Below are 15546 nucleotides of genomic sequence, written 5' to 3' on the forward strand. Positions count from 1 at the left end.
TCTCGGGGGATTAGAAATGGCTTTGATTTCCAGCCTCATCTGGCTGATGAAGAAGCATTAAACTTCCAGGGAGATAATCTCGTCACAAACCTGAGCCATTTTTGCAAAAGGAACGCACAAATATTTAGGACTTCGGACTCTTTGAAAAGGGAGGAAAAGTTCCCTTTACAGTGATAATCCACTGAGCCTGTTGTTTATCAAGTGTCTCTGCGCACTTGTTCAACAACCAGATGTCTAAAACTCCATGTCTTGTTCCTCGAGTCCATGTTCTAGTGGACTTTCCCTGAAGTGTATTCATTTACATATCGATATTATCCTTCAGTCAATCATTTTCCTGGTTAAGTTTGAGTCTGCAGCCGGAATTGTCGGTGTTTGGCCTCATCTTTCCTTTCATAATGACCTCATGTCTACTTCAGACTGGGTCCTTAGCTATCTGTAGGTCAACTATTCTTCTACTTTTCCTTTAGGGCAGGTGGTCTAGAACCCTTAACAGGTCTCTGCCGGGTTCTAAAACCCTCTTCCTTTCATGTTTCAGCCCGCCTTCAACATTGAAGTACCCATCCTTCACAGAGTTCTTATTGGCGTTGCACCTTTTAGCTGCAAGATAATACGAAAGGTATAACTTTTAGCTTTAGCTGAGTATGAATCTTGGATCAGACGTTAGTCTGTTTCTGGGGGTTTCACAGGACAACCAATGCAGAAAAGCTTTTCAGCATGCCACAGTTCTACTCTCTCCAGGACGTTATCAATACTTCTTCCATGTTTTGAGTTTGTCGCGGTTTTATCTTGACCCAGGGCTGCTCCTCCTGTCGGACATATTGCTGAACAACAATGCCAAGGTAAAGAACACATGGAAGTATGTGGTCAGTGACAGTAACGTTTGAAAAAGATGAGTACAATTTTGTAAAAGTGGCGCATGAACGGCCCTTAACATGTGGACTACAGGCAGCAGTGAGTCATGCTCAGGTGGATTGGTCCTGAGCGTCAAATCCTCCTGAAGTATGTGTGGTTGACCCTCTTTTTTAAAAAAAAGTGGGTCAAAAAATACAATATTTCAATTGCTTGCAAATGAGAGCAATTTTTCCTGTGGTGCTGACAAGCTTCCGAAGGAATGTGCCCGTCATCTCGGACGTGCCGACCACAGTCAGTCGACTGGCAGCAGAACATCTGCTTCAAATGAGTCACTCAGCTTAAGGTACGATATCGCAGTGAAATCTGAAACCCAAGTGCCAAAGCTCTTCATGTTAAAGCAATTTTCATCTGTGCAGCCAAGAGAAAGGACTTGGGACCCCACCCGGGTCACAAATGTGGGTTTTCAACCTGATATCGGAATGTAAATCGGACAGTTCCTGTGGCAGATGATTTGCAAGCGACGATTCATCTCAGCCAAACTACAGCGACCTTTAAATCTGTGCACAGCACTTTGTCATATTCGACTGGAGACTCAGCAAGCAACATTCTTTTAAACAAGTCATTCAAATCTGTTGACTTGTGTCCAGCTCCTGCTCCAGTCATAGACAATTTGTTCCTGACCGAGTGGCGACTTTGGAAATTCCACGCTCACTTGTGGGAATTTGCTACCGAAGAGGAAGTGATGCATGTGGCGTTTCCTTTCACCTTGGGAACGTTGATGACTCGTACAAATGACTGCGGTGAGGTAATGCTCTATTCATGGGCAGTGACGACTAACCATTTGCCCTGAGTAACTCTTTCCACTCAATTGTGTGTTTCGTATTTCTCAATAAAAGAGAGTTCTAACTTGCTTTAAATGGACTTGGATAGGGTTTAGCACCAAGGACCTTCCCTCAGGACATTCGCTGGTTCTCTCTCTTTCATTCAACGCCATGACCTCCTGTCATCATTGCTGCTACCAACTCGGTCACTATTGAATTGTTGGGTAGGGATAGGTTTTAAACTTCTCCTGGGGCAAGGCTGACAAATAGTCTTAGGCAGGGTGGTTTTTTTTGGGGGGGGGGAGTTGCAATAGATGTGTGTCACTGCTCCGCTAACTTGTTCTAACTCACCAACCCTAAGGTGCTAGCAAGTATGACGTATAAACCAAGACATTTACTGTCAGTGGTGACTATCCACGGATGAATTGGTGCTTCCAAATAGCACTTCTGGAGGTTGACACCGCAAGAAGCAGCAAGGGTGATGTTACAAAACCGATATAAATCACTCTGTGGATCAAAGAACTGATATATGTAAAGGTCTCTTCTCATGAGAAAGTTTCACTCTCCACTGATGACATCACAGGGCTGATGTGGTTTCAACCAAACTCCAGGGACGTGTCAAGGCAAGAACATGTATCAAAGTGACAGTGGTATCTGAAGACATAATCTGAATCACTATTTGTCATCACCAGGCTCGTCTTCTCCTTAGTAAAAGTGCTGAAGGGGGTTTCTGACACCGACGCTGCAACACTTCCACGCACTTTTGGAGCGATCTCTATTAGTGAATAACAAGTATTTTCATTTTTTTCAAAATAAAATGTGTCTTAATAGCCATTTTCAATGGAATATTGAAGATTTGAGAAGCAATGTAAATGGCGTATCATTATGGGCTTTCGTGAACTTCTTGGATGAAGGCCAACGTGACTATTCAAGAGTGCGCCAGGTTTTACTTTCTTCATTTGGAAACGTGGAGGTTTAAAGCTTGACTTAGAAACTCACGGCATATTGACAAGTAAAAGGTGGTAGAAAGTAAAGAACCACAACTTCTCATGTCTGTCAAAGTTGCTACGGTGAGACTGGTTTAAAGAGGGGTGAGGGTCAAAAGAGTCGCATTCCCTTTTAATCCCAGTGAAGCCCTTTTTCTCAAGCGCTCACCCGACTCTCGCTGGTTCAGCCTGGAAGAGCAGAGCAGGCTCCATCAGCGAAAAGCCAAAGAGCGAGTTCGACATTTCTGAGGATTATTGGCTGATTAGTGAACACAAACATTCAAATAAAGAGGGGTCACAGGTCTGAGATCCGAGGAGCCGGCCGTGCGGATGAATGTGAGGCTGTTAAGAAAGACGTTCCAGCTACGCACCGTTGGATTTCCTGGCACGGGGATTAGCAGAGCAACTTAACACAACCTGGCAACCCGTGAGAAAATAAAAGGTCTAATGGCCCATTTCGTCAAGATGTGAATTTGGATTTCTATTCCGCTGTTTTAAGTTGCGTTTGAAGGAAAGCAACTTAATCCATTCATAAATGAGAGCCGCTCACTCATGCTCACCCAAATAATGTATCCTTGTTTTGAAGTCATGCGAGGACGCCACATTATTCTAATGGATGTCTGGGGAATTCACCTTTCACTGCCAACTCTGGAAACCTCAGTGACGTGTGATCCAGGACTTTCAGCCTCAATATATTTCCAGGCGTCTCACTAGTGCTCAGCCACAATAGCAGTCGGGCTAATAGCCGGGTAGCTGTTCCACAGCTATGAACAGGCTCCTCAGTTGTCTTGGCCAGAGCTGCTCTCTCATTTTAACGCTGACCAGCAGGCCGTTCCCACCTACTTGTAGATGACACCCTGGAATTTAGGGAAAATCTGACGGAGTAGGAGTCCTGCTTTTCTCTTGCTCAAACGTTTTGTCAGAGTGGATCTGACAGCCGGCTCATGATCAGTGTATCCCCGTCATCATAATATCATGTGACACCTCGTAACATAAAGCAGCCTCAGGTCAAGGATATGAAAGTTCAGCAGACGATATGTAAGGCTTACCAAAAGTAGCTTACCGCGTAGACAAACTCAAAATGACTTCAACCTTTGGTCCCGAATTAGCATTTGCGCTCTTTGTTCACGGACGTCAAAGAGGTCCTCAATTTCCATTGTGTACAGACACTGGTGGATAAACCTGAGAAGTACCAGTCTCATGCCAAAAAAGGTAAAACTAAATCTGAACTTGTACCTGAGGACTACAAGAATAACACAGCAAAAGTTCTCCAACAATGGAAATCTGGGGAGCGATATGCAGCAAGACATTCTCAGTTCTAAGGCGTATCATATGGACGGTTGTCACTATGGTGACAAAGAAGCGACATTCGACTTTCAAGTGAGTCAAATCTTTCCCCTCTCACGGTGTCGGCATTGCTTCACTATGCTGGAGTTTCCAAAAATGTCCTGCTATAACTGGTCTTGTATGATGCTACTCTGCCAACAGCAGCGTTCTTCAATCTCATCACATGGTCTCGATGTTGTGTCCCATGTACGTAGCTTGACTCATGTGTTGTCCATTTGCGTGTGAAAGAATCTTATTTCCCTTCATTCCTGCTTCGTACAGGCCGAACAATGTGACACACTGCCCTACATTGCGTACGTCAGATGCTCCTGATGGCACTGAAAGCCTTTCAAATAAATCAGAAAACTGAGGAATAATTGTGACTCGACCTTTGTTCGCAACACAATATCAGGTTGAGTGGGAGCAGCTTCAGGCTGGAGCTGGAATTGTTTTCCTGCCTGCCACCCCCCCCTCCTGCCACCTTGTCTGTGGACGGCCTCCGTGAGGCACCCAAGGGCCTGGCCCCGGGAGCTATAAAGGGCTGGTTTGTGTTTGGTTAGTGGTGCAGAGCGCCATGTGAAAAGCTTAATTTCCAATGTCCAGGGGGGTTAAACCAAGCAGGAGGTAGCGGGGAGGAGAGGAAAGAGTGTGTGTCCGGTGTCCTCCAAGTCTACGCATATGATTCCAATTAGGGCCATCCACCTTTCCCTCCTCCTCGAACTCAACCAAATTGTGTTGAAACTTCAGTCCCATCCTGATTTGTCATTTTTGTCAGGTTGACAAATTGAGCTTCTTCTGTATCAAACACAGCGTGATCTTTTCAACCTTTGGCTGTTTTCGCTTGGCTAGCGTCGGCGGTCACATGATCGAAGTTTAACTTGTGTTCTGCAAGCTCGACCCAGACAGACGGAATTTATCCACGCCATTTGGAGAGGGGATAAATAAGAGCCCTCTTGAGAGACATATTAGGAAATAGATGAAATCACAGATGGCCCTTTTCATTAAATTTGTTCTGCTGAGTTTGAGATGAAACTGTAAAATCGACCCTAATCTGTTTTGACTACACAGAGAAAACAAAACCAGGTTGTCAACGGAATAACTGAAAGAACTGTCACACCAAAGTCACAATCAAAGCCACATGGCACCGAAAAAAAAAAGGTGAAATCCATCATTTTAATGAGACGGTCGGCTTACGAATGATCGGCGCTGTAAAAATAAACCCGGTGAATGAATCGGTGGAGGAACTTGAAAGCGCTTACAGATCCTGATTGTTATCAAACTTGCCTTTTTACAAGTGAAGCACCAGATGTGGCGGCTTGTAAATCTGCCATTCACCTTCAGGAACACGTGGTGAAGTATGAGAACAGACAGAAGCGTGAGGGCGACAATTGAGGCAGCCGCTGCCGACTGCGGCGATAAAGTTCACAGATAAATGCTGTTATTAATGGGATGTATGCTTTTGTCCCAGATTTACAGTTTGGGTAAAGCAGACGGCACCTTGCCAAATCTGAGAACATCGATCAGAACGGCGGTTAATATCTTCTTCAGGTTGGGGATGGGATTGTTCCCCTGGTGGAGGAGTGAGAGTCAAGGTCAAAGAAATGTCTGAGCCAGAAGACCAAGGTCCATGTATGTTCCTTTCATCTGTGGACTTTGTGTAGTGGCCACTTTTAGCAGGGAGTTCAACGTGAAACTTCTTCTGTGGTTGAGCGATCCGGCAGAGCAGACCAAGGTCATCCTTGGAGAGTCCCTCAGGTGACTCCACCAGAAGAGCTCTCTGAGCCAGGGAAGCCTTCAGTAGACAGATAGGAGGTAGAGGTAGTCTCTGTCTTCCTGTGAAGGAGCTGTTCAGGAGACATGAACACGCTTGTCCGATAAGCGATACGCCGACATGACCGGTTCTTCCATCCGTTCTTTCCCTTGAAATGAGAAATAGACTCTCCAGTGATGAGTTGAGACAGCGTCCTTGTTCGGTGGAACTCTTCTTTCAGGGAAAAATGAGAGATGAATGGGGCTGCGAAGCACAAAAACGGGTTCAAAAGTGCTGCTCAGACATGAAGTGGGCCAAGTGATATTAAAGTGAAACTGAAAACTATGAGCCAAAGTCTGTTTCCCACCGTTCTGATGGATGGATCTGCTCCAAAACTCAATCTAACATGTTTTCAATTGTGATTTACACCTCAGCCAAGCTTGAAGGAAGTCAGTTTCTACAGCATGTCTGGAAAACACCTTCTCAGATTTTTGCAATAAGAATCAGTGCAATAATTCCAGCATAACAACTCTTCTCTAAAACAGGAAGTGATCCTAAGAAGTGTAACTGAACTGAAGTGTATGAATTTCTCAATTAATATAAAGCAATGTATTGAAGTAGTAGTAGTACTGATAGTGGCAGTAACAATGATTGATTTATTAATGAAAATATCACGGCTGCACACAATGAAAGACACAAATGAAATAGATTTTCTCTTCATATTTATAATTATTAGGTATGAGTAATTTATATAATTTTAGTTATTTAATTGTATAATTTTACAAAAGACAAAAATGAAATATATATTATAGACGTGTGAGATTCATTCATGGTATTATTTTGAAATAATTCAAGGAAAATGTGTGACATCTTTTTATGCATTGAAATATAGATTTATTTTTCATTCTAACTATGATATGGTTATTGCAATTTTTACCTTTTGGTGGACATTATTTTGTAATTATTCATGTATATTTTGGTAAATTCAGACACACAACATTAACAGGTATATTACTGAAGAATGCAAAAAAAAATTCAAGAGGAGAAAGTGTAACAATAAGTCGATTCAAGTCCAGATGTCTGTGCTCTGATCGGTGTGAAACAAACCTGGCTCACAAGCTCGAGTCAGCGCGTTCTAAATTCAGGCTCTGAGGGTAACAGGCAATATAATTGCTCTGGAACATCACAGTCGATCAGGGAAACATTGTGCAGCTCCGTCTGTTTCCATTCATACATCGCTCAACTGAGAGACCAATAAACCAGCATCTCTGGACCACCGGTGTGTCGCTCCAACATCATTATATTTCAGCAAATGCAATAAAAGCCGCGTGTGATGTTTCTGAATTGAGGGATTAAGCAAATCTTTGATTAAATTCGCATCATGTGTGCAAACGGGGTTAAATATGCGGCGTGGGATCTGGTTTGGTCTGCGGCTGGGCTTGTTGGAGAGCTGGGCGTCTTTCAACCCGAGCCCGGTTTGGCTGCAGGCGTGGATCTTGGATCGACTCGCCAGCCTGAACATGACGGCTGCTCTTCTCTGTATCTTCGTTCTTGTGATTTTTTTGGAAGAATTTTTGAATTCAAAGTTGGAGGTGAAGGTTACAACAGTGTGTGTGTTTGTGTGTGTGTGTGTGGTCCGGGCGAAGAGTGACACACAGCAGACCCTTCAGTTCAAATGACCAGAGTGGAGTCTGGACAAGCGGCGGACGTCCACCTCCTGCGGTGGAAGCTCACACACACACACGCACACACTCCCTCTGTTGCAAAAAGCCACGACTGGTTTGTGTCTTGACGTTGTTTAACTGCGGGGTGAGCTGACATGTTTACACTCTGCACGTAATGTGAAGCTCTTGAGACTTATCTGGTGATATAAAACACTGCAATCATCCTAAAGTTCATCTTCAGCGCCTCAGAAACAGATGATCTCGGCGTTTATCAGCTGTAAACACCGAGCATGATGTCATCCAATTCATCACGAGGGCGTCGACCTCAGCTCACACCACAAGTGAAGGTGTACACACTTCTCTACACAATCCAGGACGGAGGATATACACCTCAAAGTATGATGAAAAGTGATGCAACAGGACTGTATTTGAGAAGGTTAATACGTCACTTGCTCCATGTTCTTATTCTGATTCTCCTCTTTCTTTGTCGCCATTGGAAAACTACCTCAATTACTGGCAAAATACTTGCACTGTGGCGCCTTTAGCGGCCATGTTGACCTACTCTTTACCAGCACATGAAGGTGTAGGTTGGGTTTTTCAGAGAGGACTGAAGGTACTATGACATCATGGTGTCAGTTTTTCATTTTTATTTTCAAACTTCTCTTTTCACTTCTTTGTTGTTGAGAATATTTCACTGTCAATCAGTCGGATTCCTGTTTCCATGTTGAGAAATGACATCAAGTTTTTCTTATAATATATTTGTTTGTGACTGTATAATGCAGCTCCACCTTGTGAATGTGAACTAGTTTCATGCTAATATTAGAGACTTCGGTGTCTGAAAACCTTTTTTTTTTAAGGTGAATTAAAACCCGATTTTGCAGAAGAAGCTTCTCTCCTAAAGAAAGAAGGCGTTTGTGAAGCAGAAGGATTATTTCCATGAAGCCTCATTGAAGCTTTCTTTTCCACAAAGCACCCTTCTTCTCGCCACAGGAGGATTGTGGTTTCCGACTCGGGGCCTTGAGTTCTAAAAACCGTCTTGTTCTTATTTACTGGACAACAAGCGCAGAACCCGACTTCCAATCATCTTATTCTTCTCCTCTCCCCACAGAATTTCCGTCCCATCACCAGCGGATACGGCAGTAACGGCCGTAAACCCTCGTTCAGCGCCGACCCTCCGACCCCGACGGCTCCGCCCCCCACCCACCTGACCAACGGGCACGCCAAGCCAAACAACGGGTACGGGAACGGGCACGCTCAGTACAACAACCCGGCCGGAATGTACGCTCACAATGGGGACAGATGTCTGCAGAGTAAAATGGGAGGCCTCAGTCTCAGCGCCACCCACAGGTGAGAGTCTTAAAACCAAGCCAGCATCATGAAATACCCTGCTTATCATTACGTATCAAGCACCTGCCCCTGTTGGCCTCTCGGGTCTGCGGAGATCCCCTCTCTCTGACCCTCGGTAGCTCAGCCTCGGCTGCAGATGTGTTCAGCTGTGTAGTAAACGGGCAGTGAGTCACATGTTGACACTCTGGGAGAGAATTCTGGAGTCACACGTCCAGTAAAGTGTGTCAAGACCGCATCTGTCAGCAGAACCTCCCAGGAGCTGTCGAGGCCCAGCCAAAAGTCCTTTTTAGGACGCTTGTAACGGGTGGTTGAGGGGGAACTACGACTGTTTTTTAGTCCATCTGCAGCTGAAGTCTTTTAACCTTAAATATTTAGTAGATTTCGGGAAGTGTTTAGTTGTTCTGTTTGAACTGTAATGAGAGTGTGTTTCCCGCAGCCCTGAGCCTCCATCTCACTCACCCTTGGGCCGGAACGGTGTCGACCTGCAGTCAGAAGTCCTCAAGATGCTGCAGCACTTTGAGGAACCTGCCTCAGAACCCAAACAGTCCGGCTCCTTCAAATACCTGCAGGGCATCCTGGAAGCTGAAGATGGAGGTGAGATGTTCTGTTCGGTATTCAGAGGCCAGGAGGGACTTGTGGACTTTGTGGTCCTGATGGGTCACACGAGTCCCGTCCTTTTCATTCCTCTTATCTGATGTTGTGTGGAAAGCCCTCCCTCAACCCGCCTCAGTTCTTGAGGGCGGTCAACTTAGCGACGTGGTCTCTCCAGTGTGTCTTGGGTTTGCAACACCTCACCAAGGAAGGTGGCAACCATCCTCAACTGGTGTCTCTTGATGTTGAGGAGCTACAGTTCTTCCTCATGGAAGACTGAGCTTTTATCCTGACCGACTTGCGTTTGAGATTCACTTGGTCACGAGCCAAACCTGGTGACCGGCGACTACGTATCTACTCGCTTTGCCTTTTGGCTCAGCTCTTTCGTCACCAGGAGAAAGTGAAGATGCCCCACCTGGAGATGTTTCTCATCTCGTCCCTGGACATGAAGAACCTGCCTCTGATGTCACCAACAGCGCCACGTCAGTGATAAGATCTTGAGGTCACCAACCCAAAGAGCCTCCTCTTTCTTTGCAGTCAAGGTCTCAAATCCAAATCATCCAGGTGACCCCATTAAATTTGGTGATCTCACTTCCTTTCATCCGTTCATTTAACTTTAGGAAAATTAATCTTCATTTACACCCTTGTGACATGACACAGCTGCGGAGCCTCTGGTCCACTTGGCCGTCGTGGTCCTCTTAGTAAATTGTTGGAGCAGATACGAGGCAGCTGTTTGTGTTCGTCCGGTCGAAATTTCCAAGTAAATATTTCTCCCCCTGTAAATGAAGCCTGTGATTCTGAGCGGCGGAACATGTTTTTCCTGGTGACTTATTGGAGCTGCACTGTCTGTGGCATAGTTTTCCTTTTATAGAAAGACACCGCTGCGGAGGTGGTGGGGGCCCGTGGGTGGACGAGGTCATACGTCACGAGCTGCCAAAACAAGTTCACAATAATGTGAGACATCACTTCTTCTGTGGCCTGAAAATTTCCATCTGATTTGTTGTGAATTCAAAATTCTCTGGTGGAAGGTGCCACTGCCTCACAGCTAGATGGTTGCAGGTTCCCCTCTAGCTTGAGCTTGTTTCAAGCAGGCATGAGTTTACTCCAGTTTCCTCCCATACTCGGAAAACAAACGCTCCAAAAATGAATTGCCTCTCACCCAAAAAGCAGATGGGCTTCACAACACAGTGCTCTTCTTTTTAGAGCTCAGTAGGTGGCGCTCTCTTTTAAAAATGACATAATGTCAAATCTAAATGTGTTCGAGCTGAAAGTTCCATCTAGTGGCCTCTGAAAATGCCGACACTGTTTCATGAAGCCTCACCAGCCCATCATTAGGGATAGGCTCCGCCCCCTGTGTTATGTGCGCCTGTAGCTCCACCAGTTTTCTGAAACATTCTCTAAGATCTAAGCGTAACTTCATCAGTATCCCAGCAGGAAAGGAGTGTTCATCGCGTCTTCCTGACCTCACGCGTGGGATGATCCGCAATGTCCCGAACAAAGCAGGTTCTCCAGCAGCGAGCGCTGGAGTGAAGCCCAGTCGTGCTGTGACTTCAGCGAGAGAGCGTAACAGTGTTTGTCTGCTGTCAGATTAACACACTGACAGCTGGAATGACAGGATAATCCCTAAATGGACTTCACAAGATTCGTCCTGATGCCTTTGTTGTTATCTCTTAGAGCTACCTGTCGATGTTTGTGGTGTCACCCGATCGTGCTGACGTGCCGCCCCTGATGATTTTCTCAACCCAAAACATCGTCTGGGTTGTTGAGGCATTCCTCGCTGTCAGGAGATTAAATCATCACGCCGAGTCGGCGTTTGAAGGCCGGAGCCCCCGCAGAGCCCCTGTTGACTCGGAGGGGCTTTGTGGAGTGAAAGCAAACACAAGTGTCAGTTTACCCAGAATTCTGCAGTTGTGGGTGGGATGCAAGTGCGTGGCCCCTGGAAAGAGAGGCGCTTGTGAATATGAACCGGCCGCTTTTTAGGAATGTGTGAGGGGACGTTTTATCAGCGGGCGCTTCGGCGAGGACGTTTGAATTATCGTCCAGGTATGCCTGAGTCACATGACCCTCTCAAGCAGTGCCAGGTATGCCTGAGTCACATGACCCTCTCAAGCAGTGCCAGGTATGCCTGAGTCACATGACCCTCTCAAGCAGTGCCAGGTATGCCTGAGTCACATGACCCTCTCAAGCAGTGCTTATGGTCTTCTTTAGCACAATGTTTGTTCTAGCGGAGTCATTTGTTTGGAGTCGTATCCAGAGGAGAGTAAACCAAACAGTCATAAACCACACGCGTCTCGTGTTGGATTTAATATTTGCCTCTTAAATAAATCCTTTGCCTTTGATAAAGAAGTGATTGACCTCCAGATTTATGACGATGGTGTTTGCTAATGTGCTGCTGGACACGCATCAGGCCACCGGCACTGCAGTTGAGATCATGTTTGTTGTAAGTGGTCACCGTTTGGCAGCGTCGTCGGGGTCGAGACTAAACAAAAGCCCCTTCATTCTGCCTCCATCCTCGTCCACTCGCTCTGTGAGAAAGTCTTCTGTACGGATTTTCCATCCCTCTGGGTCACTGGGTAATAATCCCCGAAATAACACACCCAGCTAATGTTAGCTTTCAAACATGGAGGAGAACTGTCACTGAGCAGCGCGAGGGCTTGGAACCCGCAGCCAGATGTGACCTCATGCAGACTGGAGGTAGTCATTGGCATCTTGTCCTGAAAAGAGTCCCTGGACACAGAAACTCCATCTGCTACAGGACGTCCCAGTACCAGTCTTCATAAAGTACTTGGCTACTCGTATTCTCTGGAGGCGGGGCTAGCAGGCAATTCCATGATGATGTCTGATATGTTTATTTTTTTGTTCTTGCAGTTAAAACAACGGCAGAACCCACCTCTTTTTGCGAAATGTAGAATGGTGGGAGAAGGAACCGCCTTTCTCGCTCCCGATTGGCTAGAATCCCTCTCCTCCCCAACCAAATCTAAAAACGCTTCTGCTCAACTTCTAACTTTAGCTGACGTTTTGCTGTAGCATGTAACAATCATGTATCCTGACTTTTGCTGTGGCACTTTTCATTTATACGCAAATATGAATTCGCTTCGGTGAGCGATGCTTTTCAAAGCTCCGGTCAGAATGGAGATTCTTAAAAGGTGAGTTTGCATATCATCGGACGAAAACGGAGTGACGGCAAGTTTTATTTGTATCTTTTTGGATCATAGATTGGCTGTTAAAAACACCCCAAAGTGCCTTGTTGTTTCTAATTATTGTTATATATTATATATATATAGATATATATATAGATATTATTGTCCAAAAGCTTTTGGAAACGTTTCCTTGGAGACCGTTCAGGTCCTGCCTCCGTTGCTACTTTCAAACAGAACAAGGTAATAAAAGAAAGAATAGACGTCGTAGTTCACGCAACATCAGGCTCACTTTCGTGGAAAACTTCCAAGGATTTGTAAAAAAAAAAAGTCTCTCCGTGGAACAAAAGCCAGCGACCGCTGTGTAAAGCAATAGAGCGAGATATTGATATCATCTATCAACTTGTCAGCCAAGACGTAGTAAACACTCAAACACTTGGAGGGTCAACAGGTCTTCCATGCCAGACATATGTGGGTTTGTTTTACCCATGTGGTGCGCTCTCTTCCTTCCAGGCGTGTCCCCCACCGAGCGAATGAGACACTTGAAGTCCCCGGTGAGGTCTCCGATCCCCAAGCTTGGAAACCCCATCCCCATCCCCAGCCCCATGTCTGGACTTCAGAAGCTTCCCCAGTGCACCCGCTGCTGCAACGGCATCGTGTAAGTACAGAAGGACTGAACACATTTTTTACATTTTGAAATATCTTTAAAAGGATCTCGGTCCAAGTCTGAATAATGACCTGTGTGTGTGTGCTCACGCCTTATACACACATTTTCTCACCTGCCGTTCCAACAGCGCAGCAGGAACCACGTGTTATCCCATCTGCGATGATGTCATCGCCTCACATTAGCAGTGAACCGCGCAGGTGCTCCCGGGCACAATGCGTCTCTCATGACCTGCCAGTGCTTTACAGCTTTGAAACAAGCTCACAGTCAGAGGTTCACCCCGATGAAGGGCGGGTGAGGCGGGGGCGAGATAGAGCAGCTTATGAATGAAAGGTCTGGATTTCCGGTTCCAGGAAGGAAAATGTGAACAGGAGCCGTGAATGAGCTTCACTCCCACCGACAGGTTCTGGTGTGTGATATGGAGCAAACGCCCGCTATTCAGAGACCAACCTGTGACCCAGTGACTGGCCTGAACCTGCTTCATAATAGCTGCGCAAAAGTCATCTGTCAAAATGAGCTTTGTTTTGAGGGAAGGCTCCAGTGACGGACAGTTTCAGATTCATTCCTTCTCACCTGTGCTAGTGGCTAGTGCTGGGCGACGGGTGAAGGAAGGGATGGAGCTGCGTTTGCGTGTTGAATTACCACCTTTTTGTTCGACTCATTCTCACTCCTAAGGCGTCTTTTGTCAGGTCACTTTTGCGTCCTCTGTTGACGCAGAAGGCTGTCAGTTGAACTTCTCCATCTCCCCCCAGTGGCACCATCGTGAAGGCCAGAGACAAGCTCTACCACCCCGACTGCTTCATGTGCGACGACTGCCACGTCAACCTGAAGAACAGGGGCTACTTCTTCATCGAGGACAATCTGTACTGCGAGACTCACGCCATGGCTCGCGTCCAGCCCCCCGAGGGCTACGACGTGGTCGCCGTCTACCCCAATTCCAAGGTGGAGCTGGTGTGAGCATCCCCGGTTCAATTCAAGAGTTTGATGGTTTCTGTGTATAATACTTCTGGTAAATAATTTTAAAAGGATTTTTTTTTTACTCCACTTTTATTATACTTCAGAACACAATATGACTTTTCAGCCGCATCATCACGCTAAAAGTTAGCTTATGGGCGTTTATGCAAATGGTCTTCTGTCTCTTCTGTTCCCTGTAACTCAATAATTCATGGTGGAAGTGACCTTTGGTAACCTTCCACGTGCAAATATGCAGGCACCACCCGCCTGAAATGTAAACCAAACCCTTGCAGGAGAGAGAGAGAGGAGTGTGTGAGAAACGCAGGAGCTCAGCGAGAGGCCGAATTTCTCCCTGATGAGATCATAAAAGTCACATTTGAAAATCTACTGAGGCATAATCGGCATGTGCTTTTTTCATTTGTATTTCCACGAGTTAGATAGTCTTAGTTTCAGATCATATTTAGATTTGTTGAAGACGATATCAACATGTGATTCACTTTTAAAAATGGGATTTAAGGAACTAGAGGAGGATCAAGAAACTAGGCAGGGGTTTTAAACATTTTATTATTGTTATTGGAGTTAAATGACAAAAGAAAAAAGTGCAAATTCTCAATAAAAATACAACTTACTGCATGAAATAAACCATACTATTGAGGAGAGAAAACAGAAATATGGAGTGAAGTTGATCAAAATTTTGTCCCCCTCAAGTGCAAAATACATAAATGTGAGAGGGCTTCAGAAAAAGTTAGGAGACAAAAATATAATCTTTTAAAAGTTAGAATTTTGTCTCTTAGTGTGTGAAAAGTGGGTTTGTGTTGGAGAAGTTAGTGTAAAGATCAGAGACTGCTAAGTATCGATCATGTAAAAGTCTTAAGAGAAGAGGTCTCACTCTGACCTAGAAAAGAACCCTGCTGCTGCAGTATGCTTCAGAAACTTCCTCTGCCAGTGTGATGTCTCTGCTTCATGTGTTTATGAGGCAGTTGTCTGATCTCAAATTTAGTATTTGGAGAAGCTTGTCGCTGGTTTGCTCTCCGTGCTCGCCGTCTTGTAAATTATGTGAAAATGTATATGTCTTCTGCGCTCTTACTGTTGTACATAGATCCCACTGTGATGTGTAACGTTTCCTCTTTCTCCTCTGATCTTAACTTATTGTTTCATCTCCATCTGTCGATTTGCTCTTTATTTTCAAATAAAATGAGTTTGCATTTCAGTGAAGTGAGTTTCTACTCTTGAGTGATGACATCAGTTGTCAAGTGGAAAAACAAAAACACAGGAAGAACGTGGCGGTTAAAGAAGGTGAGGCCAAAAAGCCTTGGTTATTCTATCTGAAATCAACAGTGAAAATATTTGAAAGTATAAAGAAGAAAGATCAAACAAATCCAGTGCGGGGAAGTTAGAAAAATCATTTGAGGAAGGTAGGGATGGTTGGACTGTCTGGAAAACAGAGTTGTCAC

The 15546-nt window shown here is 45.3% G+C and overlaps 1 protein-coding gene across 1 annotated transcript in view; it reads left to right on the top strand.

Moving 5' to 3' along the window:
* The window catches only part of pdlim4 (PDZ and LIM domain 4), a 36442-nt gene extending 21159 nt beyond the window's left edge, over window positions 1-15283 (top strand). Inside the window, exons 4-7 of the mRNA XM_053847067.1 lie at window positions 8508-8746; window positions 9183-9340; window positions 12988-13132; window positions 13891-15283. Coding sequence (XP_053703042.1) covers window positions 8508-8746; window positions 9183-9340; window positions 12988-13132; window positions 13891-14095 — 747 coding nt within the window. The 3' untranslated portion in view covers window positions 14096-15283. The remainder of the gene's footprint in view (window positions 1-8507; window positions 8747-9182; window positions 9341-12987; window positions 13133-13890) is intronic.
* The last annotated feature ends 263 nt before the right edge of the window (window positions 15284-15546 follow it).

This window comes from Synchiropus splendidus, chromosome 17 (genome assembly GCF_027744825.2).
Source record: "Synchiropus splendidus isolate RoL2022-P1 chromosome 17, RoL_Sspl_1.0, whole genome shotgun sequence".
NCBI lineage: Eukaryota > Metazoa > Chordata > Actinopteri > Syngnathiformes > Callionymidae > Synchiropus > Synchiropus splendidus.